General features: G+C 40.4%; 2 protein-coding genes across 2 annotated transcripts in view; both read left to right on the top strand.

The window, feature by feature from the left end:
* The window catches only part of otogl (otogelin-like), a gene marked incomplete at its 5' end in the record, with an annotated part of 29,242 nt that extends 23,600 nt beyond the window's left edge, over nucleotides 1-5,642 (top strand). Inside the window, 6 exons of the mRNA XM_080474795.1 lie at nucleotides 2,098-2,202; nucleotides 2,286-2,405; nucleotides 2,576-2,621; nucleotides 3,413-3,484; nucleotides 4,115-4,194; nucleotides 4,918-5,642. Coding sequence (XP_080330921.1) covers nucleotides 2,098-2,202; nucleotides 2,286-2,405; nucleotides 2,576-2,621; nucleotides 3,413-3,484; nucleotides 4,115-4,194; nucleotides 4,918-5,118 — 624 coding nt within the window. The 3' untranslated portion in view covers nucleotides 5,119-5,642. The remainder of the gene's footprint in view (nucleotides 1-2,097; nucleotides 2,203-2,285; nucleotides 2,406-2,575; nucleotides 2,622-3,412; nucleotides 3,485-4,114; nucleotides 4,195-4,917) is intronic.
* A 1,936-nt stretch (nucleotides 5,643-7,578) lies between these two features.
* Nucleotides 7,579-12,546, top strand: part of ptprq (protein tyrosine phosphatase receptor type Q) — a gene marked incomplete at its 5' end in the record, with an annotated part of 38,414 nt that continues 33,446 nt past the window's right edge. The window contains 10 exons of the mRNA XM_080474794.1: nucleotides 7,579-7,596; nucleotides 8,136-8,258; nucleotides 8,372-8,516; nucleotides 8,607-8,891; nucleotides 8,997-9,214; nucleotides 9,782-9,962; nucleotides 10,182-10,553; nucleotides 10,643-10,954; nucleotides 11,119-11,412; nucleotides 11,516-11,815. Of these exons, the coding sequence (XP_080330920.1) occupies nucleotides 7,579-7,596; nucleotides 8,136-8,258; nucleotides 8,372-8,516; nucleotides 8,607-8,891; nucleotides 8,997-9,214; nucleotides 9,782-9,962; nucleotides 10,182-10,553; nucleotides 10,643-10,954; nucleotides 11,119-11,412; nucleotides 11,516-11,815 (2,248 nt within the window). The remainder of the gene's footprint in view (nucleotides 7,597-8,135; nucleotides 8,259-8,371; nucleotides 8,517-8,606; nucleotides 8,892-8,996; nucleotides 9,215-9,781; nucleotides 9,963-10,181; nucleotides 10,554-10,642; nucleotides 10,955-11,118; nucleotides 11,413-11,515; nucleotides 11,816-12,546) is intronic.

Genomic DNA, 12,546 nt, shown 5'->3' with positions numbered 1-12,546 from the left:
ATGTGAGAAAAGACAATTGTCATCTTTTCTCCATTATTAGAGCCAGGTTGGCTCTTAGGTTGACATATTTGCATACTAAAAGAAAACAAGCTTGAAACTAAAAACAAAAAAGAACCTCAAAATTAAGCTCACCTACATCCTGTTTCAACTGATCATACTTTAGACGTTTCTACAGCTTTATTGGAGTCCATCTGGGCAAAATTGAATTGCTTGGACATGATTTGGAACGGCACATGCCGTCTATGTAAGGCCTCACAGTTGACAGTGCAGGTCAGAGCACAAACCAAACATGAAGTCAAAGGAATCGTCTGTAGACCTCTGAGACAGGATTGTCTCGAAGCACAAATGCAGAGACAAGTACAGGAAAAAAGGTCTGCTCCTTTAAAGGTCCCAATGAGCCCAGTGGCATCCATTATCCATACCTGGAGGAAGTTTGGACTCTGCCTGGAACTGGTCGCTGTCTAAACTGAGTGATCAGGAGAAAAGGGCCTTCGTCAAGGAGGTGACCAAGAACCCGATGGTCACTCGGTCAGAGCTCGAGCATGCCTTTGTGAAGAGAAGAGGATCTTCCAGAAGGACAACCATCTCTGTAGCCATCCACCAATCAGGCTTCTATGGAAGAGTGGTCAGACAGAAGGCACTCATTTGTAAAAGTTTGCCAACATGCACCTGAAGGACTTGCATCATGAGAACAACATTCTCTAATCTGATGAAACAGAACTTGAACTCTTTGACATCATGTTTGGAGGAACCATCACTACTCATTATCAGACAGGCCAATGCCATCTCTGTAGCATGGTGGTGGCAGCATCATGCCGTGGGAATGCTTTTCAGTGGCAGGAACTGGGAGACTTGTCACGATAGCGGGAGCGATGAATGCAGCAATACACAGAGACTTCTGGATGAAACCTGCTCCAGAGCGCTCTTGACCTCAGACTGGAGTGACGGTTCACCTTTCAGCAGGATATCAACTTGAAGCACACAGCAAAGCTATCAAAGGAGTGTTTTATTTACAACTCTGAATGTCCTTGAGTGGCCCAGCCTGAGCCCAGACATGAATCCAATTGAACATCTCTGGAGAGATCTAAAAATGTCTCTGTACCAACACTTCCCATCCACTCGAATGTTGAGAAGTGCTGCAAAGAGGACTGGGCCAAACTACCAAAAGAAAGGTGTGCCAAGTGTGTTGTGTGCCAGGAGGAGAAGATGTCTCACCCGGTAATAGCTGAGACCCTATTTTAATAAGTCCTTACTTAATTTATCTGTCCTCCTCCAGCTGCAGATGTTTTTTTTTTCTTTTTCTTTTTGTGACCATGTGGACTCGAGATGGACAATTCCAGATATACCACATATAAAAAGGTGACAATCCCCTTCTTTGATATTGAGCATCTGAGAGGGTTGACGAGGCTGTAATTGCTGCCAAAGGTGAATTTAAAAAGTATTGAGCAAAGGCTCTCAATACTTCAGTATATATGATTTCTTACTTAAATTTTTGTTATAAATTTGCAAAAGAAAAAGCACATTCTCATCTTGTTGTATTATGTGTCTAATCTTTAGGGAACGAATTAATGTAATACATTTCAGAATAAGGCTGTAACGCGTAACTGTAAAGTGAAGCGCTGTGATACTTTATGCATGCACTGTGAATAATGCCATTCTCAATAATGTGCTAACAGTCTATATGAAACCATTTCTGCTTTGTGTTGTGCTGCCGGTATTTAATTAACTTGGCAGAATGTCTGCTACAAATAACCAAGAGCAACAAAACGTGCTGTTTAAAAAGTGTGTGTGTGTGACGCACTGCACGTGTGCCTGTTGAGTTACTAATAGAGATTTACTACTTTGTGCATTAAGATCAGTATTTCCCAAGCGGGTTGTACACTTATAAACCTTGGGTAACCAGATACTAGAGACCTTTTGTGAATTTATTTGCCAAATAACATTTGATTAAAGAGTGTGGATTTTCAGTATACAGTATTTAATTTACATACAGTATGACTGACCACCTTTGCATCACTCCAACCAAATCCAAACCCCTCGTAGTTCTCTCTGTCTTTCAGTTGACCTTCACTCCTGTATTCACCTTATCTTTTCCAGCACCAGGTTTATGTTCAGTCCACGGATCCTCAGGTGTGCTGCGGCTCCTGCAAAAACATCTCCTGCACTTTTACTAATGAAAATGGAACAACAGAGCTTTTCACTGTAAGAGGGATGAAAAAACAAATTTCCCACCTGGGCTCGGTTTACTCTATTCCGGGCGCTGTTAATTGCGAATGTGTGTGCAGGCAGGGAGCTCCTGGGTGGAGAACTGTACTCGCTACGACTGTATGGAAACAGCAGTGGGAGCAGTGATACTTGCCTCTGGAGTGGTTTGTCCACCTTTCAATGATACGGAATGTATTCAGGTCAGGACCTTTAAATGTGCTGAATATCCTTATCTACAATTACACTATCTTAATAACTTTGCATGGAGCTCAATTTTCTCAAATGTCACTAGTAGTACACCAAGATTATGCAATATTATATAATGCAATTGGTTTATTTAGGTTTTCATCTTTTTGTTCTCCCCATGCAGAATGGAGGTATTGTTCAGAGCTATGTGGACGGCTGCTGCAGGACATGTAAGTGTACAGATTTTGTTTTAGGGGCTTGTGGTCATGCTTGGAGCAATCGATTAGCTGGGGGTGAGCGCCTTGTTGCCTGGCAGTGGATGGGCTTATTGGCTGAATGGTTTTGGTGTGGCCTTTTGTAGAGGGTGGAGATAAAACCTGTGGGCTGATGACCACATTAAAAATGATCTGGCTTTCCCAGGGGCCTTTTTCAATTTTCCAGAACCAACACAACTCAGCAAGAAGTTTTATTTTATGAAAAGATTATAAAAAATTCTAAAGATAACTGTCAAAGCACAGAGTGAATTACTGTACTCATCATTTAATGGGGATTTTTGTACTTTTCTGGACTTGTAGATGTGTTAACTGGTCTTCAGTTCTTCTTTGTTGCATAATGAGATTTTTCCAACTTGTGTGAAATGAACCTTTAATAAACAAGCCATGGTGACATTTTCCCTCTTTGGATTCAGCATTTTGCCCTTGCTCGCTTGCCCGCTTCTGCAGTATCCTTGCAATTTGGCCAATCAGGTTGCTCCCCGGTGAGCGCTGTAACAATGAGGATGTAAGATGGTGCAGGGGTTAGAATTTGCCCTGCTGAGCTTTGTAGTACATCAAATGACTTGTGTTCTTTGGCCGGCTGCCACGAGTGACCCAAAAAGAAGTCAAATCCATGTGCATGCCAGCCGCACTAATTCCATCCTGTTTCTGTGTGACATTAACCTGTGTTTTCTGAACAAAACTTAACGCTGTGTTCCCCTGATGTTCGTTGAACTGGACGGCTGTGTTCCTGGCGATGCTCCCAGGTTCTGGAGTGGGTGTTTTACCATTTACCGTTAACCCTGTAACACCCACTGGTAGTACTAACTGTGACACAGGTACCATCACCTTGTACTGTTCCCACTTAAAGTTCTTCACTTACGTCCTGAATATCACTGGTCTGTGTTTGTGTGTCTCTATTTTTGTGTTCGTCTTGTTTTAGGAGCTTGTTTCTTTATTTCACTTTTACAATTCATAGTGTTAAAGCAAAAAATTAATAAAAAAGAAGCCACAATTAAGGCTCCAAATTTGCACAGCTAGTGATCATGAAGGAATGAAAATAGCCTATCCTTCTCAGATTTTCATGCCATATTGGTTGGTTTAAAAGCAAGTTAAAGTTTAGATCAGTAGCCATGCGTCAGGCCTCTGATGTGCGATGTGTATATGCCCCATCACCCAGCTGTCAAAGCAAACTCCAACTGCTGGGCAACAAAGAGCCCCACTCAGTAGGCGCTTCAGGGTATGTCAGTCTTTGTGGTACAATGATCAGAGTGTATCTTAATGTGGAAATATGTCACTGTTTGTGCACACTTTTGTGGATGTATGAACTTGTATCTCTGCAAATTGTACCATCCAAAGAAATATGCTGGCAGTGATGCCATCTTGTTATGAGGTTTCTGTATTAAGAGAGTTCTTTTCCTCTGTTAACTTTGTGTGTGCATTTTATATCTATGTAAACATACGCATAGGTAAAGAGGATGGCAAGACCTGTAAGCGTGTGGCCATTCGGACGACGATCAGAAAGGACGACTGCAGGAGCAATGCACCAGTAAGAAAGACGCTGAGCTAAACGCACAAACAACACAGATATGAGTATAGGTTTTACATTTTAATTGGTCATCGGAAAGGGAAATTCATGGGGACATAAAAATTGTTAATGGTTTATATGTTTACAGTTAATACGAATAATGCTGCCTTAATTATCATCATACATTGGTTGCAGAATGGAATTTAACACCTGATCAGTTTATGGATGACAAAATATTATATTGAATATCAACTTGAAGTCAAAACAAATGTGTTATTACTGATATATTCTACAACATACAATAGAAGAAACCACTTTAATTTATGTGGTTGAATTGTGTCGCTCTGTAGTTGGACCAATTTATAGGTTTTTAGCTGTCATCTCATGAAAACAAAAAAAATATCATTATTAGTTTTTATGTAGAGGTTAGCAGCCACAAAAAAAAAAAAAAAAGCAAATAAAATCAATAAGTGAAATTCATCAACAGGAAGAAGTACAACTGCAGGAGCATCCCTGATCAACTGTTGCATTTTAATATAAAATTGTTTATTATTCATTAAATTATTGTTTTTCCATATCTGAAATGTAGCATGTAAATGTTTTCATTTTGAATGTTGTATAATCAGTAAATCAAGCAAAAAGGATAAATTTGACCTTTTCTGTCTCCTACCAAAGTTGTTTTGTGCAGGAAGACATTACTGAGACTGTTCCTGTCATTCTGTCTCCCTCTGCTTCTGCCCACAGGTCACTGTGTATTCCTGTGATGGTAAATGTCCATCTGCCACCATATTTAACTTTAACATCAACAGTCACGCCAGGTTTTGTAAGTGCTGCCGTGAAAGTGGACTGCAAACCCGATCCGTTATACTTTACTGCTCTCGTAATGCCACAGTGGTGGAGTACAGCTTCCAAGAGCCTCTGGACTGTTCCTGCCAGTGGAACTAAAATAGAGGTTACACATAGAAACATGAAGCAGAGCTGCATGAATGGAGACGATGTATGAGTAAAAGGGACATTTGGATCACTATTGTAATGGACAAGCATGGAAACCAGCCATGTTTCATTATTTCATAACAGTACACTTTACAACACTGACACCGAGTCATAGTTGTAACTAAAATATACTGAAAATATGTGATTTAAGTTTTTTGTTTTTTTTCTTTTTTCCAAGTAGGATTGTCTGCACTTTAGTTGATATTTTCTGCTGTGCCAATGTAGGTAGTTTTCTAATCCTTTCAACAGCATTAGCTTTTATTAAGATGTGCATTCATAACTGATGTCATAGATGTTTTTTTTTTTTTGTTTTTGCTTTTTTTTTTGTTGCTAATTAAACTGTGTATTTGCATTTTGGGTTATCTTGGGGGATATATTAGCCAAATAGTCTTATCATTAGTTTTGTTTAGTTTTTTTTGTTTTTTTAGGAATTATGTATTTTTTTCTGTTTCCTGTAGGTTTTTAAAGTAAAATTGTAAAAAAAAAAAAAGTTTCATTAGTGTCATTTATTGCCAGACTGTCAGCAAACCTGCTATGTGAGCTTTTCCAAGGGTTACAATGACTTACATAAACCTTTGTGAAACCAAGTAGTACTTTGTTTGACTAATACTTTTGTAGTTATTCAGTTTTATTCATACTGAAGTACAAGCTGTATTATGTCATCCATTTATAGCACATTTATAGCACAAACACACACACGCACACACGCACACACACACACACACACACACACACACACACACACACACACAAGTTGTAATTTAATATGCCCGCTCATTGAAGTAATATTCAACTCATTTCCTCTTAATGCTCAATATGTTTTAGACAGATAGCCACTGTGTCATTTCATAAACAACATTGTGTGTAAGAAATGTGATTTGAACGTATATATTTTGTTCAGGTCATATGAATTGAGCGTCTGCTGTTGTCAAAGGGATTAAGGTTAACTTGTACATTGAGTACTTTTAGGAAAAAAGTACTTTATACCTTTGCTTGTAAAAACACTGTTGAGCAAGTTAGTAAAATTCATATTTGGCGAGTTACTACTTATTTCTTTTAATTGAATTGTTTCTCTCCTAGGATTTCTTGATGGTGGTTTATCAGTAATCATTAGTTTCATCACTTAGTTAGAGGTCAAAAGATGCAGCACATGTCTTTACGTCTTATATCTAATAATACCAACTGCACATGGGAAACAATTGTCGTACAGAATTTGGCACAACACCCATTCTCGATAGAAGCTCATCCATGAATTAATTAATCAATGGCAGTGAGAAGCAGCAAAGAAAAAAGTTGCGATTGAGACAAACACTTCTTCAATGAAGGTAAGCTAACGCTTATTTAGGAGCCATTATCTCATCACGGACTTCAATTCTGCTAATGCTGAAGATAACAGTAAGCAGAAAAGAGTTGCTTTCTTTTTTCTTTTTGCTTTGTTCCATGACAAATAGAACAATAAAGAGTTCGCAGAAAGTTAATTCAGTTTAGTAACTGAATTTTGTGCGATTTCCATTCGAGTTTTTTAAATAATTGCTGATTTTTCTTATGACAACCAGTTATCAGTGGGTTACTGCCCACACGATGTACACAGTGTAACATTAGTTATGCTGAAATATTCATTTTCAGTACTCTTGTCACTTCTGCTCTCCTTACGCAGACTATTTTCTCTTCCTCTAACCCTCATTACAAACTCATTCGTCCTGATTCAGCATCAGTGGAGCTGACATGTGTTTATGTTTCACCTCTGAGAGGTTATTACTGAGTGGGAGTCAGGCATCCCTTTCCCCCCTACACAAGCATTCAGTGGACTCTTTGTCTGTCAATCACTCCTTCCCTTCACATTCCTGTCATTCCTTATGGGCCCAAGCTTCCACCACTCCCCACGGCTGTGCCAAACCTTTCTCACCACTGAAATGCAAAGAACAATTTAGAATCACATGTTTTTTTGTTTTGTTTTGTTTTTTAGAGCATGAATGCAGTCATGAAAACAACATCTTTGTGACTTGTGTGGTTTACGATTGCTCTCACACAGGCGTAAAAACTGGAGGCTTTGCCCTCAGTACAGATCTCAATGGTCTCTGAAGCCTCACCACCTCAGCTTACCCTCTGCATTCCCCTCATCGCCGCATCTCTCCTCTCCTCTCCTCTCCTCTCCTCTCCTCTCCTCGAGAGCCAAGAGCTCGCGGCTTGAAGAGAGGCCATGTGCCCATAGTTGGCATGGTGAACTGCTCTTATCCCAACAAAGAGGCTGAACAAATTAGGTTGAATATCTCTCTCTCTCTCTCTCTCTCTCTCTCTCTCTCTCTCTCTCTCTCTCTCTCTCTCTCTCTCTCTCTCCTCCCACACACACATGGGGAAGGGTCCACCTCCTTCACATAAGCTTTACTACTCGGGGGTAGCATCTATTAAAACATGGGCTTTGATTACGCGGTAAATTTAAAGTGGAAACTGCTTAGAAATTGAAGTAAAATTTAGCACAGGTTATTTAGCAAAACTGGGCTTCTTAAATTTACTTTGAAAAAACTTTAAAAAAAAAAAAATTATATATATAGAACCAGGGGCATTTAAAGGTTTTCAAACTGTTGATGTTTGGTGACATCCAGCAGTGCGTCAGCGACCCAAATAGCTTGGGACTTTCCACAACCCAATGTTTACGCACAGCTGTCGAAGGTTTCCTTGAGTCTGCCAATGGGTGAAAGCACAGTTAAGATTGCTTGTTGGTCGCTGAGGAAGTGAGTGCATGTATCCAGGTGGATCGGTGGCAGCTGAAAGGTTTTCTGGATGAGATGGACTGAGGTCTTCAATGGGTCGTACAGAGCATCTCTGGCTACTTGCCAGTTTATGTCAGGTAAGATTGAAAAAACAACAACATTCTGTTCATATTCCAATATATTTCATTTGATCTTTTGTGCTCATTCATGATTAATTCTGTATCATGTTAGAACTTTGCTGTGATCACTTCTTTTCAGGTCATGCTGACCTGTGAACAGCATTCACACCCGGTTGAGGTTGAGGTCGCGTTCCAGTCCTTCTCATCCAGTGAAGATCCGGGCAGCTACACAGTCACCTGCAGAAGTGCAAGTAATCATCTGGTAAGATAATGCATCGGGTAGGAAATGATATGTTCTAGTCATCTGTTTCATCTGTATTTTGCTGTGTTTGATGAGAAAGAAAAGAAATACTGTTTGTCCTAACATCTTTCTAGGTGTACGCGGGGCTCATTGACCACACAGCATGTTCTCCTGACTGTGAGCTATCACTGCGAATGGCTGAGGACCAAATGGGATATAACATCACATTGAGAACAAGCAGGAATGATACCACGCTGGAGGCAAAGACCATTTACTTTAGTGAGTCTCTTAATCGAGATACCACAAATCCGGTGGAGTTGTTTCATTTGTATTAATCTTGTAAATTTCACCACTTGTCCTGTCATTCAGCTCCGGTGTCCCTGTCCGCCTTTCACATATTCAGCACGACCACCGCTGCAGTCTTGACGTGGAACCTTCAGAAGCAGTGGATCCTTTCCACCTTGACTCTACAGAACACGCACACTCAGTCGGTCTCACATTCCTTCAACATAAATTCCTCAGAGATAAACTCTCAATATACAATGAAACCTCTTCAGCCCGGCACGCGCTTCAAGGTCGAGGTCCTGGTGGTTACAATTCACAAACAGCCTCAAATGACTGTGAGGCAGAGACTTGTATTTTTTATGGAAACAGGTATTGTGGAGCACAACACTTGACCAGAATCACACTAACAGCCTAATGAGAGTAACTGCAGGCAGATTTTTAAAGTCGAGCTTAATGTTTAATGTGTATCCGCAGCTCACTGTTCACCCGGCTGGTTGGGCGACGGGAGAAGCTGCTACACTGTGAGGAAATCAGGTCTGAGCTGGACTGATGCCCAGCACAGCTGCTCAGGCTTGGCCGCAGGAAGTCACCTTGTCAACCTGAAAAATAAGGAGGATTTGCTTTTTGTAGCCTCTTTCCTTCTGACCCACAACGACCTGCTGCTGCTCTGGACAGGACTTAACGCCATGCAGGTAGTCTTAATACGTAAATGCAATTATGTTTTCCTTTTCATCTTGTCGATAAGCACTGTCATAGAAAATGACCCCATATTATGTAATTTTGTCATTTTAGCTCTGTACATTGTCCAAATAGATGTTTTGCAGTACATTTCCTGTTTATTTGGAAAAAAAGGTGTTTGCAGATTTCCTGAAAATGGAATGCAGCAATTTCGTGTGAGTGTGTGAGTGTGTGAATGTGTGCGCGTGCGTGCGTGATTAGTTTATATGTGATTAATTTCCATGGACCTTTTGTGCAGAATTTCAGAGAATGAAACAATGTATATAAGGTTCACTGATACTTCCAAAGGTTTTGAAAGGTTTTTCACTAGTTCAATACAGAAATAATCTTGAATGTAGAAGGGGAAAATCATCAGTATGTGACACACTCATGAGTAAATGAGGTTTACTTTGTAAACAGAGAAGGCTTATTCACAGCAGTTCCTCCCGAAAGAGGAGGCTTGTTTTTGAGACTTTAATGACTTTGAGTTATCATGTCTTAAATGTGCAAAGACTGCATAACTTCTCTTCCTCATCCCACAGAAGGAGGGCCAACCTCTCTGGTCTGACGGCTCATCGTATATCCAAACAAACTCTGTGTCCACTCTACTGCCAACCAATCAAGCTGACTGCTTTGCCTTTCAGAGGAATGCAACCGGACAAGGATACTTTCTCACTCCGTTTTTCTGCAGCATCCCCTTACCCTTCATCTGCCAATACCAGAGTAAATAACACGTACATCAGCCACACTATTTACTGCATCAATGCATTTATCAACAATTCACACATGTTTCTAAATCATTTTAGAATGCATTTATTAGTCAGTCTCGGGTTTAATAATTCATGTGAAACACTCACAAGTTAACCCAAATTGTTTATTAGGTAATACAAATTATTTCTGCTTCACTTTGCTAATGTGTTTCAACTTCTTCATCTTTTACAGTCCCTCTGGCCCCAGATTCATTTTCATTTGACCTGGTCCAGGTGACAGAGCAACACGTTGAGCTACGCTGGAGTGACCTCTTACCTTTTAATTCACTTAATCTGTCATCTTTTGAGATATTCCTCCAGTATCAGGAGAGAGAGAGTTCGGGGTCAGGTCAGGATGAAGAAGCAAGACGCAGGAATTCAGTGGACAAAAAGACAAATACCCAGAGCAGCCTTAAAAAAATTGTCCGGGTACCAATTTCCCTCACCTCCAGAGGAGTAACTGTGGCTGGTTTATATCCAGGGAGCATCTACTCGTTTACGCTTCAAGCATCTCACCCCACTGGCTTCATCTGGAGCTTGGGACAGACACGAACTGCATATACTCGTGAGTTTGCTGCAACACAGTCTCTATGATAAATAATTTCTTAAACTAGAATATGCTCACTTCAAATGTTTACTCTGTCTTTCCTGCAGGACCTCTCCCTCCGAACAATATCACTCTCGGCCACATCACAGACAGTCAGATCAGCGTCCACTGGATGCAGGCGTATGCACAGTATGTGGCTGGCTGGAAGTTTGTTGTTCATTACGAAGAAATGTCTTCAAGACAGGACCATTTAGTTGGAATGAACAGCATCACCAGGATATCCGAGACGGGTGGTTTGCAGTTCTACACTGCTGTGATTGGAGGGCTGGAGCCATACAGAAAATACAGAATCCACGTTCACACAGTCACTACGCAGGGGATGCTGAGTTGTGGACCGGCGCCTGTGACTGTGCACACTGGTATGAATGTCATGTTAATGTGCAGGCATTTGATTTCTGAGATTTTAAAGGTTTGAGGTGATTATGGTTATACTATCTCTTCTTTATATGCCCATATAAGAGAACACGATATGCAGCGTTTGGTCAAGTTCAGATTAATAATGTTTTTTTGTGACGTCTCTTAGCGGTGATGGCCCCTAGAAGTTTGATATTGTCAAGCACAACTGGAAACCTGACAGCCTGCTGGACAAATCCACTCATAGACCCTCCAGATGGTTATCACATTACGTCTCACCAGCTCAACAGCCTGGCTGCTTTGTCACTGATGATAAACCAGGCTATTTCTGGTGCACTGTTACTGAATGAATCCATGTGCATTAACCTGGGCCCATTTACTCCTGGTATGACATACGAAGTGGGAGTTATCAGCTTGAGAGGAGCAGACCAGAGCAAGATGTCCAGTGTCAGACACACAACAGGTCAGGGAAGCACGAATACTGGACACATGCATAGGTTTTGTTTTCTGCCCAAGCCATTGCTCAGTCCATCTTTATCTCCATGGTTCTCTTTCTTTGTGTGCAGCTCCAATGTCAGTGCAGGTAGCAGTCCCACTGTCCGCAGGAACAAATTATATTCAGCTTTACGTTCAACGACCACAGCTGGGCCTGATTGATGGAGTGAAAGTATGCATCTGTCCTGGTGTTTGTGACCGTGAGTGCCAGGATGCATGCAGGTACACATGTGACTGGCATGCACTGCCAGCTGATGGTCACGTTGTTACTATAACCAGCCTCAGTCCAGGATCCCAGTACCAGCTCGGTGTCTACAGCACAAGCCTCCAGCAGATGGGAAGACCGTTCTACACCCGCCCTATCAGAACAAGTGAGCTAAATCCTGATGTCAACAGTGTGCATGAACAACTCAAAGGGCCAGTTAATACAACCAAATTTAATTTAGATTTTTGTCGCTCTTGACCCTTTTGGAGAGTATCATAGAATCATATTTCCTTGTCTATTTCAAACAGATTGTAACAATCAAGTTTAAAATGTAATCTTCCTTAACAACATCACAAATTGAGGTGTACTTTTGAAGATCCAATAACTCAGTATTTAATAATCAAAAGAGCAAGTTAGAGCCTCGTTTTATAATATATAATAGATATTGTGTCTTGTTTCCGTCCAATTTGTGTCTTGATAAAAAACAGATGGCAAATACCAATAGAAAGTATATAATGCATAAAGTGGAGCTTCTTTTTTGTACTTGTTTCTTGATTAAAAAGAGACAGAGTTTCTTAAATGCTCATATTTCCAGAATCAATAACATTTGTCACTCTGTTCATTGAAAAATTGCGACCTGCTGATAACCCACCGTCAAGAAATCCTAGGAGAGAAACAATTCAATTAAAAGAAATAAGTAGTAACTAGCCAAATATGAATTTTACTAACTTGCTCAACAGTGTTTTTACAAGCAAAGGTATAAATTACCATTTATTACCATTTCTAAAGAAAGTCAGTTTTGTACTCTTGTAAAACACTTTGGATATTGGATGCGTTATTTTTGATTCAGCTGTTTCTCAGAATTGGAATTGATTGTTTCACTACAAGTTCTTAAAA

Source organism: Lipophrys pholis (genome assembly GCF_963383615.2).
Source record: "Lipophrys pholis genome assembly, chromosome: 11".
Taxonomy (NCBI): Eukaryota; Metazoa; Chordata; class Actinopteri; order Blenniiformes; family Blenniidae; genus Lipophrys; species Lipophrys pholis.
The sequence above is the reverse complement of the archived record's forward strand: the minus strand, read 5'-3'. Positions and strand labels throughout refer to the sequence as shown.